Raw genomic sequence first — 26,577 nt, 5'->3', positions numbered from 1 at the left:
TGCTGAAACAAACATATTGCGTTTGATCAAAAGCAACACGTGTCACACTGAGGTGTTTGCTCTTGTGCTTGAGAAAAGATGTTGGTGCCCCTATGCAGGTAACAATTCAAAATGCTCCAGTATTTTTAAATGAGAGCAAAGAAAAATATTTAAATAGAAACCTGAAATGAAAATAATGGTAGCTGAGACCCCTCCCAAGAAATAAGTGGCCCGGTTTTCTGCCATCTCCTCCCAGACATTTGTGTTACACGTTTGTACGCAGCCAGCCACCGCTGCGGCCTGAGCTAGGACCAATGTCACTGTGTCTGTGTGCAAGAGATGGAGATGAGTTTAGTGAACAAATGAAAGGAGAGATTTCAATTCAAGAAGTTCAGATAAGTGTTTAAGGACCTAGAGAAATGCTGGACAGGCTACATACTGCAGGTGGTTGTATGGGACGCATCATTTTGTGAAGTGAAGCACGAGTGGATCACAAGGGAAGGGAGAAGGAATGTATCTGTCCAGCCTGCAGACGTCACAGTAATTCCAATGGCAACGAGAGGGAGGACTTTTTACATTTAGTAACATTTATTTCTGCATTCGGTATCAAGTACATAAGTGCAAATATTCAGAGTCCATAATTAAGTCCATTAGGAACTACAGAGAATGTAATACAAATTGTAATAAATTTAACAAGCTGGAACTTTCCAGTTGCCATACATGTAAATCAGCCTGTCAATCCCTTACGACAAAAGTACTGGGTTTTGTTTTTGTATTTTTGGAGTTATACAAAACTGATTACCATAAGTACCGATTACTGTTTATTTTATTTGTGCTGGAAAACACTAAAACATCAGTCTACAATCTATATAGTTAATAAAGATGAATCCAACCAGCAACCCAGTGACGTAGAAGCAATTTTAACTATTGCATCAGTGCGCTAAGCAGGAAAGCCCCTAGCCACATGTAACATTGAAAGTTATAGAAGCAATGCCAATAGAAGAAGGAAAAACACTAAAAAAATAAAATAAAAAAGGTCAATATTATTTAGGCGCTCACCATCATGCACTTTATAAGCAACACAAAAAACCACATCTAGTACACTTTTCTCTTTGCTATACTTTAGTGCTTGACACAAGTGATTGCAAATATTCTAAGTGCAGAAGCAGCAGGGGAAAAGCACTGCTTCCGAGTTTCATGTTTCTAATATCATGGTGTTGAGAAATAAAAGAACGATAAATTTGCAGTAAAGTGTAAGAACAGAGCTGTTTCACTCCAGATTCCCCCGTTATTCATTACTGTAGTCGATGGATTCTTGATGTCTGCTTTACTCTGCCTTTCTCTTAGCACCTGGGATTTTAGCCTGAATCCTAGAAATAAAGAAAAAGAATTGCAGTTCAGGCAGTAACTCCATTCCAGCAGATCCTCAGCTGGTGTCCTGGCTAGGGGTAACTGTGATCAGTGTGTTGTGGCGACGGGTGGACTACAGTCTAACAAGAAATAGAGGTGATTCCTGCCCATGCGCTCCTACAGGCCCCACGCTGTAAATGTCCTGGTTGGCAATGGTTATGTAACCACAGGACATGCTCAGTGATATTCTCCTGCCCTTTGTTTTCCTACCGTGGGCTTCTGTGTACTGGAAGCCAGGAATGAAGCTTAAACAAAAAAAAAAATAAGCATAGCCTTTTAGTGCTGCCCAAGGCGACGTGTTTTCAAAATCACAGAACTACTGGCTGGAAATGTCTCCTGGAAGCCTGTCAGTCAGCCTCCTCCCAACTGCAGCAGGACTATTGCCAATGCCAGGTCAGGATGACCATGGCTCTGTCCTGCTGCACCTTGGAAGCCTCCAAGGAAGGAGGTGCTGGCACCTCCCCGGACAGCCTGCTCCAGTGCTGTACTAATCCCCTAAAGAAAATTTTTTCCCAATATCCAGCATCCACATGTTAAGGTAGATTTGTGTGTCGCTCCTTGCAAGAAGGAGAGGAGGATGCAGGATCTGCCTCAGCCTATGCTCATCTGGGAAGGACTGCAAGCTCCTGCATGCTACCATCTGGGTAGGGCATCACTGATAGGGCACGCTGTCCCCAGGAACACCCAGCTCTCAGCCACCCCAGAATACCACAGCCTCACAGCAAGGTCAAGTGTGCTACTGAACTCACTTTGCCACAACAGTGTTTATGTGGGTCCGCACGAGTCCCAAGTATTGATCAATCTGTGCCTGCAAAGACCAAGAGGAGACAAAGTCAGTGAGGCATTAACAAGGCAGAACCAGATAGACACGGCAGAGCTGCACAGACGTACCTGATACTTGTCATATACAACAGGGAGAGTAAACATAGACACCACAGCTGAGGAGAAAAAGAGCACAGTGTTAAATTCCTGCTGATCAGATTCCTCCAGAGAAGAGACCTACTTCAAACAGCAACAAACGTATGGTGCCACTTGGTCAGCTGATCCACCAGGGATCTTTGTATTAAAAATTAACTTTGCTCAAATCTCCCAAATATGGGTTTTCCATAGCAGCTGCAAAACTGTAAAACACACATTGAATCTAGCAGTATGGATAATGGAATAGGAATAATGAACAAGGCAAAGTAAAAATTGGTGGTTTAACTATGGAGAAGGCACAATGAGGAGAGGCTATTTTGCCTAAGTAGAACCAGGGAATTGAAATTAAAAGCAGATTTTAAAAGAAATGATGATTTTTACCCATTATCAGAAGAGTCAGGCCATTGAAGAGGGCTCCCACGTAAGTCAGCAGCCACATTAGTACTGCAAACTAAATGAAAAACAGATCATTACATCAGCTCCAGTGTCAGCTAAGAAGAAATTAGTTCACTTAAGTAGCTGATATAATGGCACATTAGCCTTTTTTAATGTGTAAAGGGACTTGTTAAGTAAGGCAGATCAGGAACTAGGTATTTTTTCTGGGTGTATAAATCCATTTTCCTTTCTGCAGTTTACTGCTTCTCACACTCCTAGCCGAACTTTCATGCATGTTTTGGGCTTAATTGCATTCATTTAGGACCTCGCATGGAGCATGGCATAGGGAGATTTCTGCATCCAGTTTTGATGAAGGCAGGGGTCATTCAAAGCCCTGCCTGTGGCTAAAAGCACAGTGATAATTTCAATGACTGAAAACTATTGAGAACTGGGAGAAGGGTAAGTTCTTCTAAAAGCCTGTAGTAATTTAGAAGCCTAACCTATGTCTGCTCTCTTAATGATCTTCCCTTTGCTCTAGAGAACATCAACTTGGGTGAAGGTTGAAAATAAGTATCTGTCTCAGCAGGGAAGGAAAGAGGACAAGCCTCCACAGAAAGAAAGTCCACAGTTAGGAAAACCTGATCACCAGAGAGATTAAAGGGAAGGACACCATTCTGTCCTTTGGCAAGGTCACAGCACGAGAGATGCTTCCAGACCTGCAGGAGCTAAGCTGGTCCTCATCTTTTGTAACTCCTGTGTTACAGATAAACAAGTGCAGATACCCTAACTATGCTACTGGAAGCAAGCAGATTGGAAATCAAATAGCAGAGCAACTTTGATATCTGGAGCTACACAAAACTCAGCTTTATAAGGACAGTGTCAACATGGGAAACAGCACTTTGAAATGTAAATTGGTCCTCTGGAGAGGGGTTAAAAATATTTGAAGAAATCCTACTTTTAAAGAATCCACAAGGTCCTGAACGAGAAAGAGCCTCCTCAGCTCTTTGACTGTGCTGTTGACGTATAGCTGGAGACAATCTGTGTATTTCTGAATCTGGTCCTGTGAGAGATTCATTTCCATATCCAAGTAGGCTCTGCCAGAAACACAGGGCAGTTAGAAACCCAGCCAGGTTCACCAGCGTGCACACTCATGCCTGTATAACCATCACCCCCTCCTCCCCAGCCCTCGCTTTTCTGTAGCAGGAGCAATGTAACCCCCTCCTGCAGGCACACAGCCACCAGCACACCCTGCCTTCGCCCTGCATCACCTGTCTGCCTGGGCAACTGCATGCTGCACTGCGACTGCCTGACTACAGCTCTGCCCTGTGCCCACGCAGATCCTGGTCTGGATGGGCTCTTTCTTTATGCCTCCCAAAGTAGGGTGAAAATCCTCACTGGCAGAGTTCCCCACAAACTTCTGTGCAACACTACTGTTGCAGAAGGGGACTCCTCCAGCTAGCAGCCTCTGGAGGAACAAGTGCTGCTGCCTAGCCATGTGTTACCTTGGGACCATATTGCTGCCCAAGGCAAACTCACCCCCTTCTTGCTCCTCCAACCCTCTGCCTACCCTACAACTCCCGCTAAGCTATGCTCAGATCTTGAGTCCCAAGTAAAAACAAGGGAGCAGCAACCCAACTGACATCTTTCAGGGTGTGTTGGGAAGCCACATCAGTTCTGTGAACTGGTTCATGGGCTCACTGGCACAGCAGAAGATGAAGCTTCCCTGATCAGCTGGAACAAACATCCCAGGAAAAAATGTCCACGTTTCAGAGGACAAGTGCTTTCATAGATTTTTATCCCCCCTCCTCCCAACCCATCCCTCTAGAGTCTGAGCCAATATGACTCTCAAGACTCTGGACAATGGAAACCCCTGTTGTGAGCAAGAATTTTATAGAGCAGCAGCTGAAGAAATGTGACTTCCACTAGGAATGGATCCTCCACAAGACACCCGATCCCCAGCCATGACCACAAAGCACTCACTTGAAGGGATGGCCCTCGTCAGTCTTCTGCACGGCCTGTAGGACTGATTTGTAGATTCTGAAGCTAATGGTGGCCGAGAGGCCGGCGAGGGCCAGGTAGGCCACAACACTGACGACGCTGAACTGGGTCAGGGAGAAGAGCAGCAAGAGGAGGCTGCCAAACACGATCCCTGTCTGCTTGATGTCGCGCCAGTACAACAGGTTGATAGCTGGGGAGAGAAGAACAACGCGTTAATGGCAGGAGCTAGGAGGGCCTCAAGACCACTGCCATGCTTGGGGCTTTCACTGGAGGATGAAGGGAGAAGAGGTGCTCCTCCTCACACCAGCATCATCAGGAAGTTCCATGGCTGAAAGCAACTCCGTGACTTCAGAGGTGGAGGAAAGGAGAACTGATCGCCTAGCTGGAATCCTTGCACTTTATGTGGCTGGATTCTGTCCTCAGCACAATTTTGCAGAGAAAAGTTAAGGAAAAAAGCTAATAGAAGTTCCTATTTTTATTTATTTTTTTCTTTTTTTTAATCACTAGTCCAAATGTTGTTTTTCCACTTCTGGATCAAAACGCCTTCAAGTTTTGACTGTTGATAAACAAATGAGAAATTTGGGGTTAGCCACAATAAGCCAATATCCTATTCAGCTATTCAAAGTTTTGACATCATTTTGTTACTTCTGAAGTAACAAAACTCCTAGTTTTGCCACTGCTTAATAATCACATGGGTAGGAAACCATTCACTTACATGGGCAGAAAACAAATGGAACCAGAAAACGCAGAGTAATTCCTCTGGCTACTACAAATCTGATCATCTCAGAACTATTTAAAAAAAAAAAAAAACAACTTTCTTCTTTCTTCTTTCCTTGCCTAGATACATGGGAGGAATTAGGATAAAACACTGGGAAAAAAACATCTGCCAACAATATATTTTTACATTTATAAAGGAAGCCATTTTGCATGGTGCTTTTCACTCAGTTTATATCATTTACTCCAGCAGGCAATCTTCCCAACAGAAATAGACAATATAGGATCAAAATTTTAAGAAATGATCACTGAATTCAGTCCACAACAGTGAATTTAATTTATTTACACTGAGAATCTGTTTCTAAGAGGACTCTTCTAGCCAAAGCACAGGCCCATGACAATCTAAACTAAGCAGCTCCAATTTTACACACTGTCTTCATGAACAGCTTGAGCACAACACAAGCCAAGCGTATTTCTTAAATGCCACTTGTCAAATAATCTGAACAAAGAGTAAATTCTGGGAAAATCCAATCTGCCAAAAGAAAATTCACAAATGCAAAAAGAAACCATATTAATCCAACACTGTCGTTCTTATCATCTAATCTCAAAACACTGTGAGTCACCACTGCATGTTTCCCTTGAGTCAATGAGCCATTACTCATTACTATTACACACATTAGCGTTGCTTTTCAAAGTAATGGGCTTGAGTGCAAAACTGCTGTTGGATTACTGAATGCAGCATTCCCATCCTACTATGATCTCTGTCAATATACACAACATAATGACTCTTTCATATTTCTAAGTGCCAGCTCTGAGCACTGGACCTATGACTGGGAGTGTGTATGATGAGATCCAAGGACTGCATCAAGGGACCTGGGAGCTCAGTGGCACGTGCTGGGTGAGAGCATATAAACTGGGGACCTGGCAGAGGCTCTCCAGTTGTACGGCCACATCTCCTTCTTGCAGGAACCCCAGGGCATGGACTGGTGGATACTCTGAAGATGCACTTACAGCACAGGGCTTGCACTCCCATCAGGGAGGTTGGCAGCAGACACAGCTGTGTCCGTGCAGCTGGAATTCCACAGGCTGCTTGCAGTGTCTCGGGGTTGGAATGTGCATCTTGCAATGCATCCTCACAAAATGGCATCCAGAAGATAAGTTTAATGGTGTTTACTGCTTTTCATTCTATTTTTCAGTGAAGGCACTGCAAAATTCTGCAGCACAGCACAGCAACTGGTGTGCTTTCACCAGTGAGCAGTTGGACAGGCACTACCATTCACAGCTCCATCCTTTTTCTGCTTAAAAATGTCTCGGTCAGAGGACACTTTTGGAAATGCATGTAAATCTCACTTTTTGAGATACTTAAATTCTATGTTACAAAATATCTTGATATTGAATGGACAGGTAAGCTGGCTAAGGGTGCTGTATGTGGATTATCACCTGCACACAGAACAAAAAGGCCAAGTAGCAGTGAAAAATGTTACCTAGCAAGTAGGCAGTAGATAGGCAAACAGAGCTGAGCAAAAACCACAGCAGCCCATTTCTGTGGAGCTCCCTGGGTCAATACTGATTGCTGATAAGACTCAAAAGCAGCAGTTCTTTCTTCCTACAATATTCTGCCTCAATTCCTGCAAGACTGAAGGACTGAAGGTGGCTGCATAGATATTGTTTTGCCAAACTGCATTTTCTGATTCCTCTCAACTAGGAAGATGCTGAACGGCTGAAGAGAGATTTGTTTTTGTGTGCATATCCTGCAAGCTGCCCCTTACTGAGATGGCTATGAGGTTTACTAAGGTGTATCAGGTAAGGAAAGCCTTGCCACAGCCATGAGATGGAGAGAGGCCAAATGACACAGTTTTGGGGCTGTGTGCATGCGTGAGAAAGGAGATGAGAGGCAGCTGGCCTCTTTCACCAGCCAAATGAAACCTGGGAGGGAGGGATCCTGTGTCTTTTAGACTTGACACAAATACTCCCATGTGCAGCTGAGAGGTGGAAAATCTCAGCAGGGTGGAGGTCCTTGCATGGTGCCCATGTCCAGCAGCCATCACTCCTGCCTCCAAGGGAGCAGGCAGTGGTGTATGGAGATGAACCTCATGGCTCCTTCCAGCACCTGCTGGCCCCATGACTTTACTGCCCTGCCTGTTGATCCTTGTACACGCCAGGCTCAGACAAGCATCCCCAGTGCACAGAAACACAGTGAGCACAAGCTGAGCTAAAGCTGTACACCTGACATCACCATTAGATGCTTTGGTCAATTCTTAGTGCAAAATCACACCATAGGATCCTGGTGCAGGCAAGGGTCCTGCAAGACTTGGGCTTGTTGTAGGCTGTGTGGGCACATGTGATACTGCCCAGACCCACGACAATGGCATGATTCTGAGCAATGCATACTGAATATGCATGAAGCAGGAGGCTGGTGCCACGTGAGCCCATCGCTATGTGATGTGCATGCAGCCGGACAGCAGGTCAGTCTGTCTGGCTAAGGAACATGTATTTGTGCGTGCTGAAATGACAACTTCAGAGCTTTGATGTTTTTCAGCAAGAATTTGCAAACACAGTCCTGGAGAATAGGCACCGAAATCAGCCTCAGTTTCATTCAAAGCCTTCTGTTTTGAAAACCCCAACTCTAAGTCCTGACCATGCCCATTAACATGCAGCAGCAGTTCAGCTGCAGCTTTTCATGATCTCCCTTCAGCCTCCTGGAAGGAGCAAGCAGAGTCCCTCCCTCAGTCACTGTGCCCTTTCCAGTACGACGCAGCAGAGCTCTGGCTCAGTTGTGGAGTTATAAAAGGGCTCTGGGTTTTGCCAGAACGCTCTCAGTCTCCAAAGACTTTGTGTTTATTACGGGGGACTCGCCAGCAATCTCTAAGAAAGCAGTGCTGCAGACTGCTGCAGGTCACTGCTACTGTCTTTGAAGAGTTTTTTCTGCGGATACACATTTGATGAGCTATTTATCTGAAAGAGTTGCCTGTCTGTATTTTTTAACTCTCAACAGAACTTGTAAAATTTTACTCAAGTAGCATGAATTGGAAAGAGAAAGCTTTCAGTGGTGCCAAGCAGTGCCTCAGCTTTGCCATTCATAGTATAATTTCATCTTATTAAATGAATGCGAGTTCTTTGTTTGGGGCCATCTGTCAGACTAATGATGTACAAAGGTATATTTTCTGATTTAAGCAACTACGTGTCAGTATCAACAGCCAGGAAATACCAGTGCTTACAAGGTAAGTTAAAAGTAACCTCCCAAATATGAATAACAGCAGCAGCATGCAACACTTGTGACAGCAAGAAATGGCTCCTAAGCACAGTGCCTGAAAGCTCACTCAGCTCACACCATGACTTTCAGCAGAAAATGTTTCTGCTCCTGGATATTTGGCATCACAAAAGCCAGAAGAAAGACCCGGGGCTGGGAAGAGCAGTACAAAAGGGTGGAAAGCTCAAGATGGCTGAGGTGGACCAAGAAATGATGCTCCTGATTCTCTTTTCCTCAAGTCCAGGTGGAAACCATGAGAACTGAGCTCTGGTGGCTTCTGTCATTGCCGGAAACATTGTGATGTGGGGCAGCTGCAGCCCAAAGCTCCTGGGAGAAGATTTCAGAGAAAGAATGGGGGATTCTGACCAACCTGTGGCTGAGATGTGTTCCTGCCTTCAGATTTCTGCATGACTTAAAAATGGGACCTTCCCATTCCATGCCTCAAAGCAAGCATTTTAAGATTAAAATTAATGAAGATCAGCTGTGTACACTGATCAATTCACATCTTCCACCGGTTCTCCCTGCCCTTCTCTGAAGATCTCTGTTCCCTCCTGATATTGCACGTTATTCCTCTACTGCAACAACTATATGAAAAATGAGCATCCATCAAGCAGAATTTAGCATAAAAAGCATGCACAAAAACCTTGTGTGCAGCCTTCAGATGAGAGCCATGGACCTTGAGGATCAGATAAAGGTTATATGTTTTCAGCATACTAATAAACCCGTGGATGTGATCAAGCAGCCCTCCCAACAGTGGAGGTCCCATTGGGCCTCTTTAGGAGGTAAAATCAATGGGTTGTACAGCTTCATTCCATGTGTAATATTATTATTAATGAGAACTGAGAAAAAGTCTTTTATTCTGTATACAGTGCAATACAATAGAGACTTCATAATACATTTCCCAGACCCACTGGCAGTGAAAGGCTTAGGAAATCCAATTTAAGAAGGGAAGTCTTGTTTATAGCATTGCTGCAACAATATCTGTCAACAAACATGACTACTAGAGATGAGTCCTCCAAAAGAAGTAAATACTGCTTGTGCTCAAAGAAATGCCACTTCTCAGTTTTAACCACAGGGTGTGGGGACATGATTTCCTTCCTCTCTCCAGGGGAGGATCCATAGCCTTTGCTCCCCTTCCCACAACAGATCTGATTAAAACAGAATACAGATGGATACAACATTTAATGAGCAGTCTGGTGTCTTCAGAAGACTGCTGTGATCAACAGCAGAGCCAAGGCAGAGCATTTGTGTTGTTCTACGAGGCATTTCTCCTTCATCTCCAGTCTTGAGGAATCTCTGCACGCTTATCCCTCTTCTACACACCTAGTCCATGACATTCCTGTTCTCAGTTTAATTTCTTTATCATCTCTCAGCTCCAATGCTCAACCTGAACCCTGTTGAGAAGAAACCTGGAGCAGGAACAGGTCCAAAGAAAAATACATGGAATGCTCTCCAGCCCACCTCTTCCTCCATCTGCAAACTCAGGATTGCCTCATGTGAGCTCAAAAAGGACTGATAGCCTTATGTAAGACACCAGTCTGGGTCTGGGTAGACAGAAGCACAACAGAGTTGACAATAAAGAAATCAGCCCTTCAGCCTCCTGTTTTTGTTGTTATTATTTTTACATGAGAGAGCTGAGACCAATATTTGATCTAAAGGTAGAAAAAAGCATCCTTCCACACATCCCCTGCCCGTCAGACCACATCACTCTGCCTTTGTCAGCTTCTATGAAGGTGGTGTTGTTCTTATTTTAAGAGAGCAGAGAACAAATGGACCAAGCAGAGTCCCTGAGTGCAGTCCCTGAATGCACAGGATGCTGTGGAAATCCATAGATTGTTCTGAGATGCTCCTGGACCAAACTAACAGACCCAGACCCTTCCTAACTCTATCCAAACATCTGAAAATCTGCAGATTTTCAAAATTAAGTCCCAGATCTATTTTAGTTATGAGAATATGACATGGAGAGGTTACCCCTTTGATACCAAAACAGCCCCATCAAACTCAGTTAATCTTCCCAGCGACCTGATGAAAGTCCTCCCGTGTTGCCTTCAGCTATTGCCACATCATCACCCTCTTGCTGGAGATTAAATTACTCCATAATAAGAAATACCTTAATCTTAATGTGGGGGAATATTTTCTTTGTTCTGGCAATAAAAAAATATTGCTTATCTGTTCTTAAAAGTAAAAAAAAAAAAAAAAAGAGAGAGATTTACATTCAGATATGAAACATGCTCTTTTACACCTCATTTTGGTAGAGCTACTGAAATCTCCCTTTTGATACCATCTAGATCACTGTGTTTGTTGGGAAAGCTGGCCACCAAACAGTATGAAGCTCATGCCTAAGACAGCTTGTCCTCTGATTTTAAACTCTTGATCTTGCAGTCCTGTTGCCATCAACAAGGGATGTGCCTGAAGGATTGATCGGATTTATGTAGTGGCAACAAAAAATAAAAGCAAATCTGGAAGTGGAAAAACATCTTGACAAACAAAAAAATTGATGATTCAAATTTCACAGGAAATGAGCTGCAAAATCGGGATGTCAATTCTCCATCAGTTAGAAACTATTTTCTTGAAGATATTTGCTAAAGAGGTTACATTAGATGATGAGTTTGTTCCAAGATTTTAGCTCTACCAAAGTCCAATGTAAAAACCAACATCTGGGACAGATCTGGTGGAGAGCTCATTTGAGCCAAGCAAGGTGATTCCAGCTGGTCCACACACGTATTTTCAGGAACACACTGAATGTACTGATAGGCTGAAATGAGCTTTCATGGTGATAGGGGTAACAAGCCAGACTTCAGAACTGTCAATAAGATTATATGTGAATAGCACGCATCCTTAAACTGTCATTGAACTTCTTTATCCCTCTTAAAGTGGGGAATGTTGGCACGAATGGCTGATGCAGCTTCTCAGCACCCTTACTAAACCAGCTGACGTATTAGGCAAGAAGGGGAGCTGGTTCTCTTGGAACAGCTGTCAAGAAACCACTCTTCAATAACTCCAGTTCCAGTGGAATTATGGCAGCTGGACAGATTTGATGAAATCTGCAGTCCTTGTCCACACTGGTTTATAATGAACAAGCATGTCTCTTATGGCCAGCTGAGAGCTGGCACGCAGAAGAAACAGAGGCATGGGAAGCAGTGTGCTACCACCAAGGAGCCCAACAGGCTGAGCTGCCAAGACCTTCCTAACCCAGAGGAACATGTGAGGAGAAGTGTGGGGATGAGTCCCCAGCACGGACACCAGCCATCAGCACGCCCAGCTAGAGATCTTTCTGCACACACCCACCCACGACACCACCTACCCACGACAGTATTTCACAGGAAGCACGTGCCTGGCAGGGTTGATGCGCTCTCTTGCTCTCCTTGAAGGCTGTATCAGGATCTACCATTGACACAAACATGCTTTACCTGCAGGATGGGTTGGTAAAACTCATTGCAGTATTTCTAAATGTGTTTAGCAGCAGTCCTCCAAAGGAAAGTAACAGTATGTAGATTCACTGGGGCAAAGCCAAGCTTCACCAAGCATCCCTGCAGCTCCCTTTGAAATCTTACACCAATTTTACACCAAAGGGCAAACCAATGATTTAGCTGCTTGACTCTTTATTGATTAAAACTTAGGTTAACCTCAGCATTTCATTTCCATAATTTCAGTAGAAATATGCTCAGAATTTACTGAAATCTGTGACTGCATCTGTTACATTCACAGCCATATTCCAGAGTTTTCAGGAGGAACCATAATTCTATGGAGAAGGAACTTGGCAAAATTATACAATCCCAGATATTCATGAAACTGATATTCTGGGTTGAGATGGAAGGTACATGAATAATAGATACCAGAGGAATCAGTCTTTAGTCTTTGTTCCTCTGAATTTTAGATTCCCTTTATCTGGGAGCGATCAAAGAATTTTGCTGGCAGAAATAATGCTCTGTACTTCATGTTTTCTGCAGGATCATTTCTAAAGCAGAGAGCACCAACCAAGAACAAGAAAGATATGCAGATGATGTGGCACCGAGGCAAGTGATTTATTTCAGCTGCGTCAATTTTGTTCCGATCCTTTTTGTTTCAGACCAGCATGGATCATGTTGTGCCATTTAATTTTCTGCCCCTTGATTTCAAAAAGGAAGGCACAGAAACAGAGAAAGCCTGCAGTTGTTACTGATGATTAATTATTGATTAAACAACAGCAGCATGCCTTTTGTTGTCACCCCTTTTTCAACTTTATGAACAAATATATATATTTTTTCCTGCTAAAAAAGGGTTAAAAATTCAGCTGCCTCTAAATACAGGTGGTTCAACAACCTGACTCAGCAGATCAGTGTGTTTAGGAATATCAGCAGAATCCTTCACCTTTTAGGAAATGAAGCAAACAAAAACCCCAGCCCTACCTCTCAAGGATGCTCACAGTTAAATCTCATATGAAGAGATTCAGGTTTAGGTGAGGCTCTCCCATAAGAGCCGAAGGAATCAAAAAATCCTATAGAAAACCCTGTGTTAAGGAATGGAAAGCCCTAGTTGCTGCAGGCTGGCACTGAACAGGTGCATCTGTTTACTTCCCAGATTCCTGATGCAAAAAACCCTCAGACCACGGATACAATTAGGTGCCGGATTAAGATTGCAGAAATGCCCCTGAAAACCAGCGTCTGTATGTCTGTCCGCCTCCTCTTGCCCTCCCCAAAAGCACTTCAGGATGGTCTCCTGGCTCCTGTTACATGCAGCTCCCTTCACAGATCTGTCTGCCAGCATCCCGGTCCCTTTAACAAGATGATGCTCTAATCTCTCTCCCAGGACCCCGCTGTGAGCACCATGTACGCTCTATTCAATGTAAACATGCACCTAACAATTAAAAACCACATTCAAACTGAATGTGTTCTGCCTGCCCGCAGGACTGCCACACGTTTTTCTCCCGATCTGCCCAGCTCACAGCCTCATAGAGGCTTTGCCTTTAGCAAAACAAAGGCTGGATGCTGGCTGGGAAGGGTGAAACCAACTAAAAATGGCTGCAGAGCCGGCCGAGGCGCCCCAGAAGGTGCCAGCCCCACCCAGCGCAGGCACCAACCCGCTCCATATCACTGAAAATAAGCCCAAAACGGAGATGCTATTGTCCCCCTACATATACCCCCTCAATATTTTCACCCAAATGGCTCGGTGGATTGCTGAGAAATGCAATAAAGCACACAAAAACAGCAACTCTACAGCAAAGAACTGTCACCGGAGCTGCGTTTTCTTTGTGCCGACGCTCAGCTCAGCCCTGGTCATGGGTGTGCCCAGGGCAGGATGCACCCAGCACACATTACCACCATTACCACCACCTCCAGCCCCTCTTTCCCTGGTTAGCACGGATTCCCCATTGCCCGGCTCTTCTACAGCCCCAGAGGGAAAAAATCATGCTGAGATGAGGGTGATCTGCTAAGGGATGCTTGGGAATGGGCTGGAGGTGGGATGAAGGTGCTGCATCCCGGGTGCTCGCAGGGCGAGGCAGCTGGAGGTGGAAGAAATGCATTCAAACAGCACAATGAAAGGTTCTTCCTCCCTTTCTTAACGTAACCCCCAAATAAAAGCTTTGCACGAAGGGAGATAAAAAAGCATGCAAAGGCCCGCAGGTGAACAATACGAAAATGGACGGATCCTGCCTTTACCATGCAGTCCTTCTAGCATGCAACACTCGAACAGACATAATACCCTGACATTTCCAGTTGCTCCAAAGACAGTCCATCTTGGTGGAGTCGGCACTGGCTTGCATCTCGGCGTGCAGAGGGGTGGCCGGTGCTGCGGTCGGAGGCGCTGCGTTAGCACTCAGGCATTCCCAAGCATGGGTGGTTTATGGGGTATCGCGCCCGTCTCCCCGCTCAGCTCCGGACTGATGCTGTAAGCAGCACGGGCGGAGGGGGGAGGGCATATTGTACGCGCTGCAGTCTCCACTGCAGCAAATCAGCAGTGTGATGTGGTTGCCCTAGGGAGCAGGCTCCTTTCAAAAGGGGATGCGGTCCCCTTTCAAATCAAAAGCTTTTGCGCTCGGCGGCTCCGAGCTGCTGAAATGGTTAAAGCAACCTGATGGCAAATGAAATAGAAAACAAATTTGGGGCGGTTGGAGGCGGGGAGCACTGTTTTTCTATGTGGCTGCACGGTTGTGACTATTCGTGTTCCAGAAATTTCTTGAGAGTAATGAATTTGGGTGTTTTATTGGGGTTTTTTGGGGGGAAAGCCAAACTTCCCCATCCACCCCCAGGTGCTGATGCCTCCCTTTCCTGTGCCTGGCTGGGTGAGGTCTTAGAGCAGGCAGGGGAAAACCAAGGGCAGGATCTGGTCCCATCAAAGCAATCCTCTGCCCCCAACCCCCCATCAAAACTATTCTAGAAACAGCAGAAAACAGCAGAGCACCCACACCCCTCCCACCAACCCCTGCTGCTCCCTTGCTGGGGTGTGCAGGTCCAAGCACTACCTCCCCTCACTGCCCAAAATGCTGGACACACCATGTAAGACAGCAACTTTATGAGATAATTTGTGAAAAAGCTCCCAGCAGTAACTCAGTGCACCAATGGCTGGACTGTAACACCAGCCCCAACATTCCTGCCTCAGAGACCAAGCTGCCCCTGCTTCAGTTTCCCAACTGCAGTGATGTCATAGCAAGCCATGGCCTCATGGTACACGGAAAATACTAAATGAAATGCCTTACCTTCACCCAGTCTGTTTCAGGTTTTATTGCTCATAAAAACCTTGCCCCAAATGCACCCCGTCTGACTGAAGAGTGACCCACAATACAGCACATCAGCTGAACCCAGATGGGGACCTCTCAGCTGTATTTAACCTTTCAGATCAGGATTGCTTATTAAATATTTTTCCTTTAGCAATTTTATATTGAGTGCTCTTTTTTTTTTTTTTTTTTTTTTACCATGAAAACAGACAGAAGCACAGAGACAGCAGGTCACACACACATCAGCACAGGGAGATGAGTTTGAACCTCTATGCTTTTTTGGCTCCAAAACCTCAAGCCTTTAACGGCTGAGTTAACAGATCTCCCCAGCTGGCAGTAGTAGGTCACTCAGCCCTCCCTCAGGTAACTCATCTCACAGAAGAAAGCCAGAATTTACAGAGCGGCGCACCACAGTCAGATCTCAACCTTTACCTAGGAAGCTCTGCTGGGGTTACAGGGCCAGCAGCTATTGTTTGTGCTTCTAAATCACCTCTGAAATCCACAGAGAGACTTGCTCTCGGCTTAAATCCAGCATTTGCAGTCCTCTAACAGAGAAATAATTAACTAATTGGTGCAGAACTGGCTTCAATTGTCATTGCATACAGTAATGTTCAATAATGTACAAGCCTTGATTTTGCACACTTCCTGCCTTAGGAAAGAAGGAGCAACTTGGCAAGGGATGGCTTCTAACTATGGTCTGGTTGATTCAGACCCTTTGCAAAAGCAGAAAATACCTCTCTTGTTGCTTTTAGCTCTGCACACTGAATGCAGCTCTGCACCAACATGTTACATGAGCTATTTACAAGCAGTGTATAGAAAAGATCAGACATAAGAAATTCCCAAATCCTGCAGTCCCTGAAAAAAGCCAAAGAGACCTCAAACAGCACATCACTGAAACTGAGGGCTATTGCACATGATCCATCAGCAACACAGCAGAGAGAAGACACAAAATCTCACTGCACCCCACAGCTCTCCATTAGCTATAATAATAGTTTCCTTCAGACAGAAGAGAGGTCCACGTACACTTAACACTCTGGTCTCACGATGATCTCTCCTTCACTGGCAGAGATTTTCCTCACCCCAAAATTCAGGTCCCCAGCTCCTTGCCCAAGCCACCAAAATAAACCATATCCTCAGTTTTCCTGCTTCAATTTCTGCTTCCTTTTCCAAAAGTGTCTCTTCAGAGCTGTTGTATCTAGTTGGATTGCCCCACGCCATGGGCACCACTGTTACACTGTGCATGTGTCAACCCAAGCTTGATGTGCAAGTCTAACAAAACTGCAGTGGCTAAAATAGTGATTGATAAAAAAAGCATTTCTACAATGAGAATTTAAATTATGCATCCAAGAATGTGAGCCAGCATTAGGACGAAGCAGCTGGCCACCAACAGCCTGAGGGTGAGGACTATTTTCTTGCAGCAGAATGAAACCAGAGCCACTGACTGAATGTTTGTGGAGCAGAGCAAAGTGGAAGGCACAAATAACATGGCTCTGCCTGGATCTACAACAAGTGAGAGGTGTACAGATCAGAGCTCACGGCATAAACTGCAGTACTTTGCAGGGATGGAAGAGTTTTTCTCCAGTCATGAATTGAAGCAGGATTAAAAGCAGTACGTGGAATTTCCTTCCTTCAGAATACTGTTCACAGCAAAGCTCTAACTGCAGGATATTGCTGAGGTCATTATAGACCTTCAGATGTTTCAATGAGGTCACCTGAAATTGGTACAGCCACAAGCCAAGTGGGCTGACAGTATTTGCCTATTATGTAGCTCTGCTGGAGATGATGATCCATGTAGGAAGCGTAGTTTAGAACTCAGCAGAATAAAGTTACCTGTTTGTTCCAGCTCCTCCTAACCTACTTGAGGGAATCCTCAAGTAATCCATGAGTAGGCAACTGCTGCTTGCCTCATCTCTTGCCATCCATTCTTACCCAGTATTGATGCAACCAGCCTTACACCGGAACTGTTCTCCAAACCTGCTCTCCCCCTACTTCCACCAGGACCCAGCCTGCCTGCATCACCTCTGGTGAGGTCAGAGTTAGCAACATTTAAGGAGTTTTTGGTAAATGGAGTCGAATTTTGGACGTTGTGTTGAGGGATATGGTTTAGTGAGTACTATTGGTGATTGGTGGATGGTTGGACTGGATGATCTTGTAGGTCTTTTCCAACCTCAGTGATTCTGTGATTCTGTGAATCAATGCAGCAGTCCATCACAGCTCAGAAGCACTCACAATGTTCTTCCATGGGAAGGAGCAGGCACAACCCCGAACTGCAGGGCTGTCCCTAAGCACCCTGCTGGAGGACAGGGGTGGAAACCAGCACTGGTTTCAAAGAATAGTTCACGATGACACATTCAAAGATAGAGCTAAAATTATCACCAGTTCTGCTCTAAGTGCAGTGACTTTGAAGATGCTTCGGACTGATTCTGTTTTGCAGAACAGAGCTCTGCATCACTCCACATCAATGCAGCTCAGGACACATTGAGGGCAGCCAGATCTGCAGCCTGGTGCTGTGAGTCCCATCACTTGGCACTTAGGGGAACAATAGCATTAAGGGAGATCACTGCCTGTTGGGTTTTTTTCCTTAGCTCATTTGTTAGCATTAGCAACAAAAATAGAGGGGATGCTATTTTAAAAGTCGCATTAATATGTCTTGAAGCTCTCAAGAGCAATGGGGAATTTTTGCCTGAGTACTCCAAGCCAAGGGCAGCCAGCAATTACATTTTAGTGATGAGTCTGTCAATAGCACGGGATGGGCCAGATCCTGGCTCTGCTGTCTTGCACTCATTCTTGCTCAACACATTTCCAGGCTGCAGAATTGCTCAGGGGCAGCTCAAATGAAAAGGGCAGGAGCTGAGAGATATATCCTGAGTTGGAAAGGACCCATAAGGATCACTGAGATGCTGATGGCTATCGCAGGTCCATTGCTACTCACAGTCCAGATGCCTTGGACAACTCTGTCCTTCTCATGCCCAAGCCCTTGATGTTTTCTCTCAGGACATGTAATGCAGCAATGAATTACCTTTTTTTCTCAGCTCTTCATACCATGAAAGAAATCAGTATGCTGGTAAAAAAGGCAACATGGTCTCCAACCGGCACAACGTCCATCTAGAGCTGAATACTCGTAACAAAACAAGTGCTGTGTCCCAGCATGTCACATAATATTCTAACTTCTGTTTCACTCTTTGCTCAGCACAACTGTTTTTCATACCTATTCTTTAAACTCCAAATCTGAGCTTTTTGTAAGGTCTTAGGCAATAGGCATGTGACATGAGTCAAATGAGTGGATGAAAGAATCAGGTGGAATCCGCTTTGCACTTGTTGCCTTCCTTTAATCCTAGTGAAAGAGGCATTTGCAGGGAAACCCTTCAATTTGGGTCAACTCTGAAGAAAAGGAACATGATTTTGTGGGCACGGTGTTGATAGGTTAACGTTTGGACTAGATGATCTTAGAGGTCTTTCCAACCTTAAGGATTCTAGGATTCCTCGAAGCAGTTTTCCATTTTGGAATTTGAACTGCTGATGTGCAGTCCCTCAGCGAGTAGATCCCATTCACTGACCATCCCAGGCATGCTCTGCAGGAACTTGCTGACTGATGTGGGAGACAGCACGACTGACAATTATGAATCAGTTGTGGTTTACTCCTGGCTCATCAAAAGTGGATAATTTCTCTTGGTTATTTAAAAATGTTTTTTGAACCACAAGTACCGTAAGAATGAAGGCTCTATTCCTGCCACTGACCTAGAAAAGTCTTTCTTTCTTTCCAGAGGGGCTACATTTTTCAAGTGCTTGAAACCTTACAATTAGGCATTTCTCTCCTTTGGGGAGGCAGTTGTACGCCTTCACTTCTCCTTCAAGATTTGTTTATGAAGCTGATGAGCCCCTAAAACTATATCTGACCTGCATTCCTCCATTGGAGCAGTTTCATCCGCCACTCACAGGCTACCCCTGCTCCCAAGCCTGCTGCTTGTAAGCCCGTGCTTCTAAATTTGTCTCCCATACAGCAGTGCTGGTGCTGCAGCTGGCATTATTAATTCCATTTCATTAACTGGTTGTCTTAATGGACTGGAAGACAAAAGAGAAGACAGTCCTGAGACCACAGCATTGGCTGGGCCTCAGGAGATCTGTGTTCAGCCCTCGTGTCTGCCACAGGCTTCCTGTGTAACCTTAGGAATCCTCTCTCTTGGGTCTCTGGGTTCATTTAAATTTGGGGCAGCATCTGCTTTTAAAGCCTTCTTTCTGCAACACCTGGCACAACATCTGTTCTCAAGCAGAGGAACCGCATGCATTTTTGTAAACAAGTTGCAGACAAGTGTTACTGCTATCTTTTGGACCAACGGAGGTCAAGCATGGTTGTGAATATGTGTTCAGATTGCATTGCTTGTGGAAATGGTGAATTCCTGCCTTGTGCTGGGTGGAGGCGAGGGCGACAGAGGAGCCTTCAGTCTCAGGAGACAAGGGGACAACATACTTGTAACAAAGTCTTGAAGCAAGGTCTGACTGAGCTGCAGATCATTCACCCTCTGGGTGGCATTCCAAGAGCTCCATTGGTAGTTCCAAAGCTCAACTGTCTCCAAATTTCAAGTTATGTGTTCTTACACAGGGGAAGCAATTCCCTTCCCTTAGGCTCAACCTCTGCCCTGTCCCAGGGGTCTCTCCATCATGATTTGCAGGTGAAATAGTGCTGTTTCAGGCTCAGGGCTGTATGGCATGGTCATTCTCCCTGCAGAGCCAGAGCTGGTGATAGAGGAGTGTCCATGGCAGAGTTCATCCCATTGGCTCTCCCCTAAGGAATCAGGGCCTGGTATGCTCTATCCAAGTGCAAACACAACTACAAACTGTGCAAACAACTGCAAAGTAAACCAACAACCTCATGTCAGAGACAGCCTCTAAATCAGGCTGGCATCCTTGTGGGCACCCAGGAGCGCTGGTGAATAGGTTTGTAGAATTTATGTTGGCTCCTGTAGTGTGTATCCCTCCTACGAACCTGACCCTGGTCAGTGGGCAAAGGTGCAGAGTGGCACAAAACAAATCCTAGCCTGTTCCCACAAAAAAGCCATTTTCTTTGGGACACAGAATCATCCATGCATTAGAGACAGAGGTGTGCAGATGCTGTGGCCATGCAAGCACCAGCTCAACCAACAAGCAATTGTCATGGCAACCCCAGCTTTCCCTGGGAAACAGCAGCAGACCACTGAGATGCCACTGATGATGCTCACCACTGCAGCCTTTCCCCAGCCCTGCTACTGCCCACTCTGTGGATGTGAGCATCTGGGTACCAAGTGGCACCCTGCAGAGGAGAGGGAGGGATGGTGCTCACCCAGATGCTGCTGTTCAAAACCATTATCAGGCTGGAGGGATGCAGAGGGGTCAGCTGTTAATATAAAACCAGCTGGCTGAGGTTGCAGAGGATGTGAAGATGGGTCATGGGGCCAAAGGCTGATGAATGAGGTGTGCAGTAGTAGTGTGCTGGGGGGGGGGCGAGGGAAGGGGGGAAGAGTAAAAGAGAGAGGATGTAAAATAGAGAGGTATGACAGGAATTGCCAGTGCAAGGCTGTGGGATGAAAGAAACAAAGAGAGAAGATGGTGGGGCTCTGCTGAGAGCAAGCAGAGCAATGGCTAGAGAAATATTTTGCCAGTGAAACAGCTCTCTGATTTTCAGATGTTGCTCCAGGCCTCCAGGGTAACCAGAAGAATTAGATCAGGAAATGATGTGCCATAAGCGTTGTCTAGAAAGTGGCCAGAGTTGTGCTTGCTGGGGTAAAGCACAGGGAAAATGGCTTTGTGGGACAATTTAGGAAATCATCTGGAAGAGCAGCAAGAGAAGAAAGCAGCCACGGCTGGGTACTGGGGTGCTGGCCCTGCTCCATACATCCCCTACATGGTGTACAGGGTCAGCAGATCCCATAAACAAGGTGAAGCAAGGTTCTAGCAACACATCAGCAAAATGCACAATGAAAAAAAAAAAGAAATCACACCCTGGAGCCACAGCTCATGAGAGACTTCGCATCAGTCATCCCTAAAACCAGGTATTTTGTATACAGAAGTGCAAAATGAGGAAAAAGGGAAGGAAGAAATGCAGAGCCCAGATAAATCCCCTGAACTTGTGGAAATGGACTTCTTCCAGAAAAACAGACTTCATCTTTGAGTACTTGAATAACTCATATCCTCACCCCCTCTCTGCACACAATGAGAAAGCCTTGATATGGATGCTGATGTCGAGTATCTGAGGAAAGACAACTTCATTTTCTATTCTCAAGGCTGAAAGATTAAAGACAGATAAGCAGAACTATCTCACATTTAGAAAACCCAACTAAAAGCATAAGGAATCGAGATCCGCCTGCTGATACTGTTAAACATCTTGAGCCACATTTTCCCCATTGCTTCTGCAAACGAAAGATAACTCCCTGACCCTAGTGTGAATATGCAATAGGAGCTATAGATTGAATTTGAATATATTTAAGAGCAAAATGGAATTATTTTGCTTTCTGTATCAATTAATAAGCAGCATGCAAGCTCACTGGACAAAATGTAATAAGGAAAAATGCTTCCCTTGTATCACAGCATGTTCAACCACCCTGTTTCAATAATGAATATTGTGTGGATATGGCAGAAGTAGCAGCAATTTCAGGGAATACCATACACCTGTACATAAAGTGCACATGAACAATGCAGGGCAGAAGAACAGTGTACTGTGCTTCATGCATGAATAATGGGTTTCCTTGCAACAGGTTTAGCTTTGGCAGAAACTGAGGAATTCCAAAAGAAAATAGCAACATAGGACTGGGTGAGCATTGCACGAGGTCTGCTGGGATTTCTGAGTTGCTTCCCCATCTTTCACACCTTGAAGGCATTTCAGATTGGGATGGAACTCTCCAGCTGAGGCAGTAACCACCAAATACCCCTTCCTCTTTGTAAATGACCAAACATTTCATTCTGAACAAAAACATTTGGACTGAAATCATAATATATTCAAGAAGACCACAATCTCTGTATATACAACCAAAGAAAAGCAAATCCCAAACTCAAGTGCTTGGTTTTGGATGAACCTCATCTATCACAAACACAGTGGATATGATCTGATACTGCTGAGACTTCACTTTGGAAGGAGCAGCTGTTTCCTTTTCCAAAAGACTTGCTTTTCAATTGTTTTATTTTCCTCTTTTTTTCTCTCCCTCCAGGTAGTCTGACATTCAAAGTGATCAAAGATCCCTGCAAACCGCAGCTTCTGAGTTCCAGATAAATATAGCCACGCAGTTCTGCATCTGTTTGTTTTCCCCAGCTTGCAAACCTGCAGTTGAGACCTATTTATTTGGGAGGAGGGCATGCAGAAAGCAAGGCGAGGCACAATGAACAGGCTGCTCACAGGGAGGCACAGAGGGGACAATGGATGTGTCCACAACCAATACTCGTGACACCCCCAGGCCATACCAACGCACAGCAGAACAACCCTGAGCCTTCCCAGACGCAGTGAATCCATGGGACCCCAATCCCAAGCCCACATAACACAACATATTTTGGCTTCCCAATTAGCTGGGAAGTAAAAGAAGTCATTATTTTGCGCATCTTTAATGCCAGAATCCTTCTGTCACATTTCCCCAAAGCTAAATAATTCATGAAGGGCTCTGATTAGTGGGAATCTTGGGGAACCAGCAGGCAACACACTGTGATGTTTATTTTTACCTCTTGACATCAGAGGGTGGGGATTTGTGAAGAGGCCAAGGATGGATGGGTTTCCTGGAGCTGAGACGGGAGCTGTCTTGCGGCACTGCCTGTGCCATGCAGACTTAGATAAGCCCCTGCCCTTTCCCCATTCCTCTCTCATTTTGCCCTCAAATTGCAAATAATCTGTTTTTCACTGTGACCCACGGAGGAGAGAGGTCACCCAGTATGTGCACAGAGGTATCACGAGTCATTTGGGTCCCTTTGAGGTGTGTAAGCGTAGAGAACAGCACGACTTCCCCCTCCTGAGGGTAGGAAATGAAGGTAATGCAAAGGAATTACATCTTATAGCCTTGGCCATAAGAATACCTGCTTAAAACCCACTGTTTTCACTGTTTCAAGCACCAGAGCAGGAAAGTGGCAAGTCAATGTGCACAGGAAGGATGCTTCTATCCCTGGCAATAACACCAGCCTAGCACCTCTGAAAGTTACCCCTCCAGAGGCAGTTCCTCCTCTGCTTATGGGATCTTCCTCGACTAGAGCTTGATACAAACAAGAGATCCATTACTTCTTGCAAGAAAAAGCAGACAACTTGGAAATCATCTGCTTTAAGCCTGATTCTGTCTCATCCAACACGTGTTTCCATGGAAGCAGAGGACGGAGCGGGCAGCCTGTGGCTGCAAATCACTGTTATTTCACTGCTCCTGAGTCTGAAGAGACAAATGGATCATTAAAAATAAAACAAAATCTAAATTAAAAAAAAAACACCTTTGAGAGTAGATAGGTGATATTTAGTGCTACAATGGTGCTTTTGGGGTCTGGGGTCCAATCACATTCCAGCCGAACAAAGCCAGGCTTTAGCTTGTTCTCAGAGGGAATGGAGTATGTGCTGAATAAAATGATTGTTGTTCTTTTGTTGATCACATCGGTGTAGTGATTGTCTGAGCCCAGAGAATGGCAGCACAGCGCACAAAAGGAGTTATATAAATGGATTATAAAGATGTTTTCAGCATGGTTTGGAGGAACGTATTGCAGAGAGAGTCCACAATGAGGACAGTTTAGGAAGGAACAGTTTATACATTCTGATGCAGACCTGGCTCAGATCACAGGACTAAGTCTCCTGAAGCTGTCACTCTGTTAGTCTCATCAACATGGTCATTGAGCAGAATCCACTGACCACTGAGTATGTGACTATAGCCACAAAGTCTTCTGCTCCTAGCTAGCATCCCTAGGCATAACTGCATTCAGACAAAACACAATTCCTAACAGCTGACAAGCACACTGCAAACACGCCTTCTTGCTTCTGAGCCAGGCACATTTCACTGGGAGTAATAACCTTGTATCCTCAAGTACGGAGCTGGACCTTACCCATGAGCTGTCTCATACACACAGCATTGCAGATCCGGCTACCTGCCTTCAACTGACTCCACAGAAAGCAGTGGGGCCAAATGTATGCAGCCATTACACGTGCAAGTGCAAAATGTCTTTTTGGTATTCACCACCCCCCACAAAACAAAATCTGTTTCACAGCAGCCTACCTGCTACCAAGATATATTCTCACCAGTTGTGGCTTTTTTCTTTTTTAATTGAATATCAAGAAAAACAAACAAACAAAAAAACCACAACAAACAAGAACTATAATTTAGAAAATATAGTTGCAGACTCAAGTGAATGACAAATTCTGAGTTTTAAGTGTCTGAAATTTTCCTCCACCCCACTCCAGGTAATAGGTTTGGAACTGCTCTGTGTAGCTGCCTGAATACTGTGATCAGTGCTGCATTGAACACTGATACCTGTGGCCTAATGACAGCTTCGTGTGGATCTGTTACTTAAGTTCAGTAGATGGCTTCCAGGACATGCAGGACTGGAAAGAATAAGCCAAATCAGCTCAAGTCTGTTGGATTCTACATCCAAACAGGGAAATGTGAGATGAAGATAAGTCTGTCAGGGAAAATGAAGTGCTTTACCTTGGCCCAGACTAACCCTATTTCAAGGGCCCACAAAGGCCCCAGATAAGTGTATCAGCAATTCCTGATGAGCAAATGGCAGTGCCACTGCAGGTCTCATTCTTGTCTTTTCTAGCCGTGAAATTTATTGCTAGAAGAAGGTTTCAAGCCAGCAGAGCCAGCCAGGGCAGGACCCCACCAACTCTGCTCTACATGGGCTGGCACCAAGCACCCACATCCCATCTGCAGGAAGCACTAAGGGGCCGTTTTTCACCTTTGATCAGTGCTTTCATCCCACCCACCAGGAACTGGCTGGTGGTAGCATGCTGTAGCATTCTGGGGATCCAGAATTTATTAATATATTTAAATACAGACATCAAATTACAGCACTGATTGATTTCTACACTGGGCAAGACACCAAGCATCCACTTGACTTAGCAGCCCAAAGGAGAAAGGCTCCTGTATCCCATCCCCAACCGTAAGTCCACAAAATGAATCTCTTCCAGTTTTACATGTAGCTCTGCAAAGGAAGAGCAGCGCACCTGAATTACTGGACCAAACAGGAATGAACTGAAAAGCAAGAGGGCAAAGTAGTGCAGGTGAGTCTCGAAGATATCAGGAAAGCATTTCCCTCTGGGCAATGCAGGAGATTGATTCATAAAGTCACAGAGCAGCATAAGCCAGACAGGAGACAGCTGAAACACATCAGAAACTGGCTGAGGTAGAGGGAGAAAGCTGTCAATAAAATCAAGCAGTATGGCAAAGGAAGGAGGCAGGAGGACGGAGGCTGTTAGGGCAGTTAGTGCTGGTGCTTTCCTCCTGCTGCATGTCAACGACCTTGAGACTGATGCCATTATCTAACAATGCCAAATTGTAGGAGACACAGAACAAATTAATTACAAATGGGAGATTAGGCTTACAGTCTGATAAGCAGCACATGGAGTTCAATGAAGAGAAGTTTTAATGAGATTAAGTGACAAAGCCATCACTTAGAAGGAAGCGTTAAACAGACTACAGACAAGGAGAGGGAACTGAGAGCAAAGGCAGTAAACTATTAAAAGCATCTGTGTTATTAAAAAGCAGACTAAAGAAGGCCTGCACTTCTCAAAGAAGAATGGAGATGACAGTAGGTGTGCAGGCAGAGCCACAGGGACTCTTCCCTTGAACATGTTACACACACTGGCTGTTCTGGTCTTGGGGAGAAGCTATGGAGCAGAGCAAGGGAAGCCCAGCAGCCATTTGGGATCAGCACAAGGAGCAAAGCATTGGCTAGCTTGGTAGAATTACAGCCTAAGGGATGGCACAGATGGTTACAGGGGTCACTGCAGTTCCTGCAAGGATGGCAGTGGGTTGGAACTTGATGGACAAGACTGTAGGTCTGGCCTGCTTCCAGAGAGAGTGCAGCAGGATGTCAGGTGATAGCAACCAAGGAAAGAAATGGGTCAGCAGCTAATATTTCAGGCCAAGAAGGGCATATCTTAAATAATAATAGCTACTGCAAACGATGAATAATTAAAACAGACCATTTGGTCCTCCAGCCCTTACGTACTTCCACTCCTCTAACTTACAGCAGAAGCAGCGTTTTTTGTGCATGGCAGGAGGTGTCATCTGCTGACATGGACTGTCTGTGCTTC

At 45.1% G+C, this 26,577-nt stretch overlaps 1 protein-coding gene across 2 annotated transcripts in view; it reads right to left on the bottom strand.

Annotated features, from left to right (window-relative positions):
• Window positions 1-1,306: 1,306 nt before the first annotated feature.
• RTN1 (reticulon 1) overlaps window positions 1,307-26,577 on the bottom strand; it is a gene marked incomplete at both ends in the record, with an annotated part of 95,074 nt that continues 69,803 nt past the window's right edge. Inside the window, 7 exons of one of the 2 annotated variants that reach the window (XM_079537225.1) lie at window positions 1,307-1,349; window positions 2,139-2,197; window positions 2,281-2,327; window positions 2,689-2,758; window positions 3,638-3,776; window positions 4,663-4,870; window positions 14,327-14,387. In XM_079537225.1, coding sequence (XP_079393351.1) covers window positions 1,307-1,349; window positions 2,139-2,197; window positions 2,281-2,327; window positions 2,689-2,758; window positions 3,638-3,776; window positions 4,663-4,870; window positions 14,327-14,387 — 627 coding nt within the window. Of the gene's footprint in view, window positions 1,350-2,138; window positions 2,198-2,280; window positions 2,328-2,688; window positions 2,759-3,637; window positions 3,777-4,662; window positions 4,871-14,326; window positions 14,388-26,577 lie in introns of those variants that run through there. The other variant, XM_079537224.1, reaches the window with a different exon arrangement.

The sequence above is a fragment of the Tetrao urogallus genome, assembly GCF_951394365.1.
Source record: "Tetrao urogallus genome assembly, chromosome: 6".
NCBI classification, from domain to species: domain Eukaryota; kingdom Metazoa; phylum Chordata; class Aves; order Galliformes; family Phasianidae; genus Tetrao; species Tetrao urogallus.
Note: the sequence above shows the minus strand (reverse complement) of the source record. Positions and strands in the feature narration are given on the sequence as shown.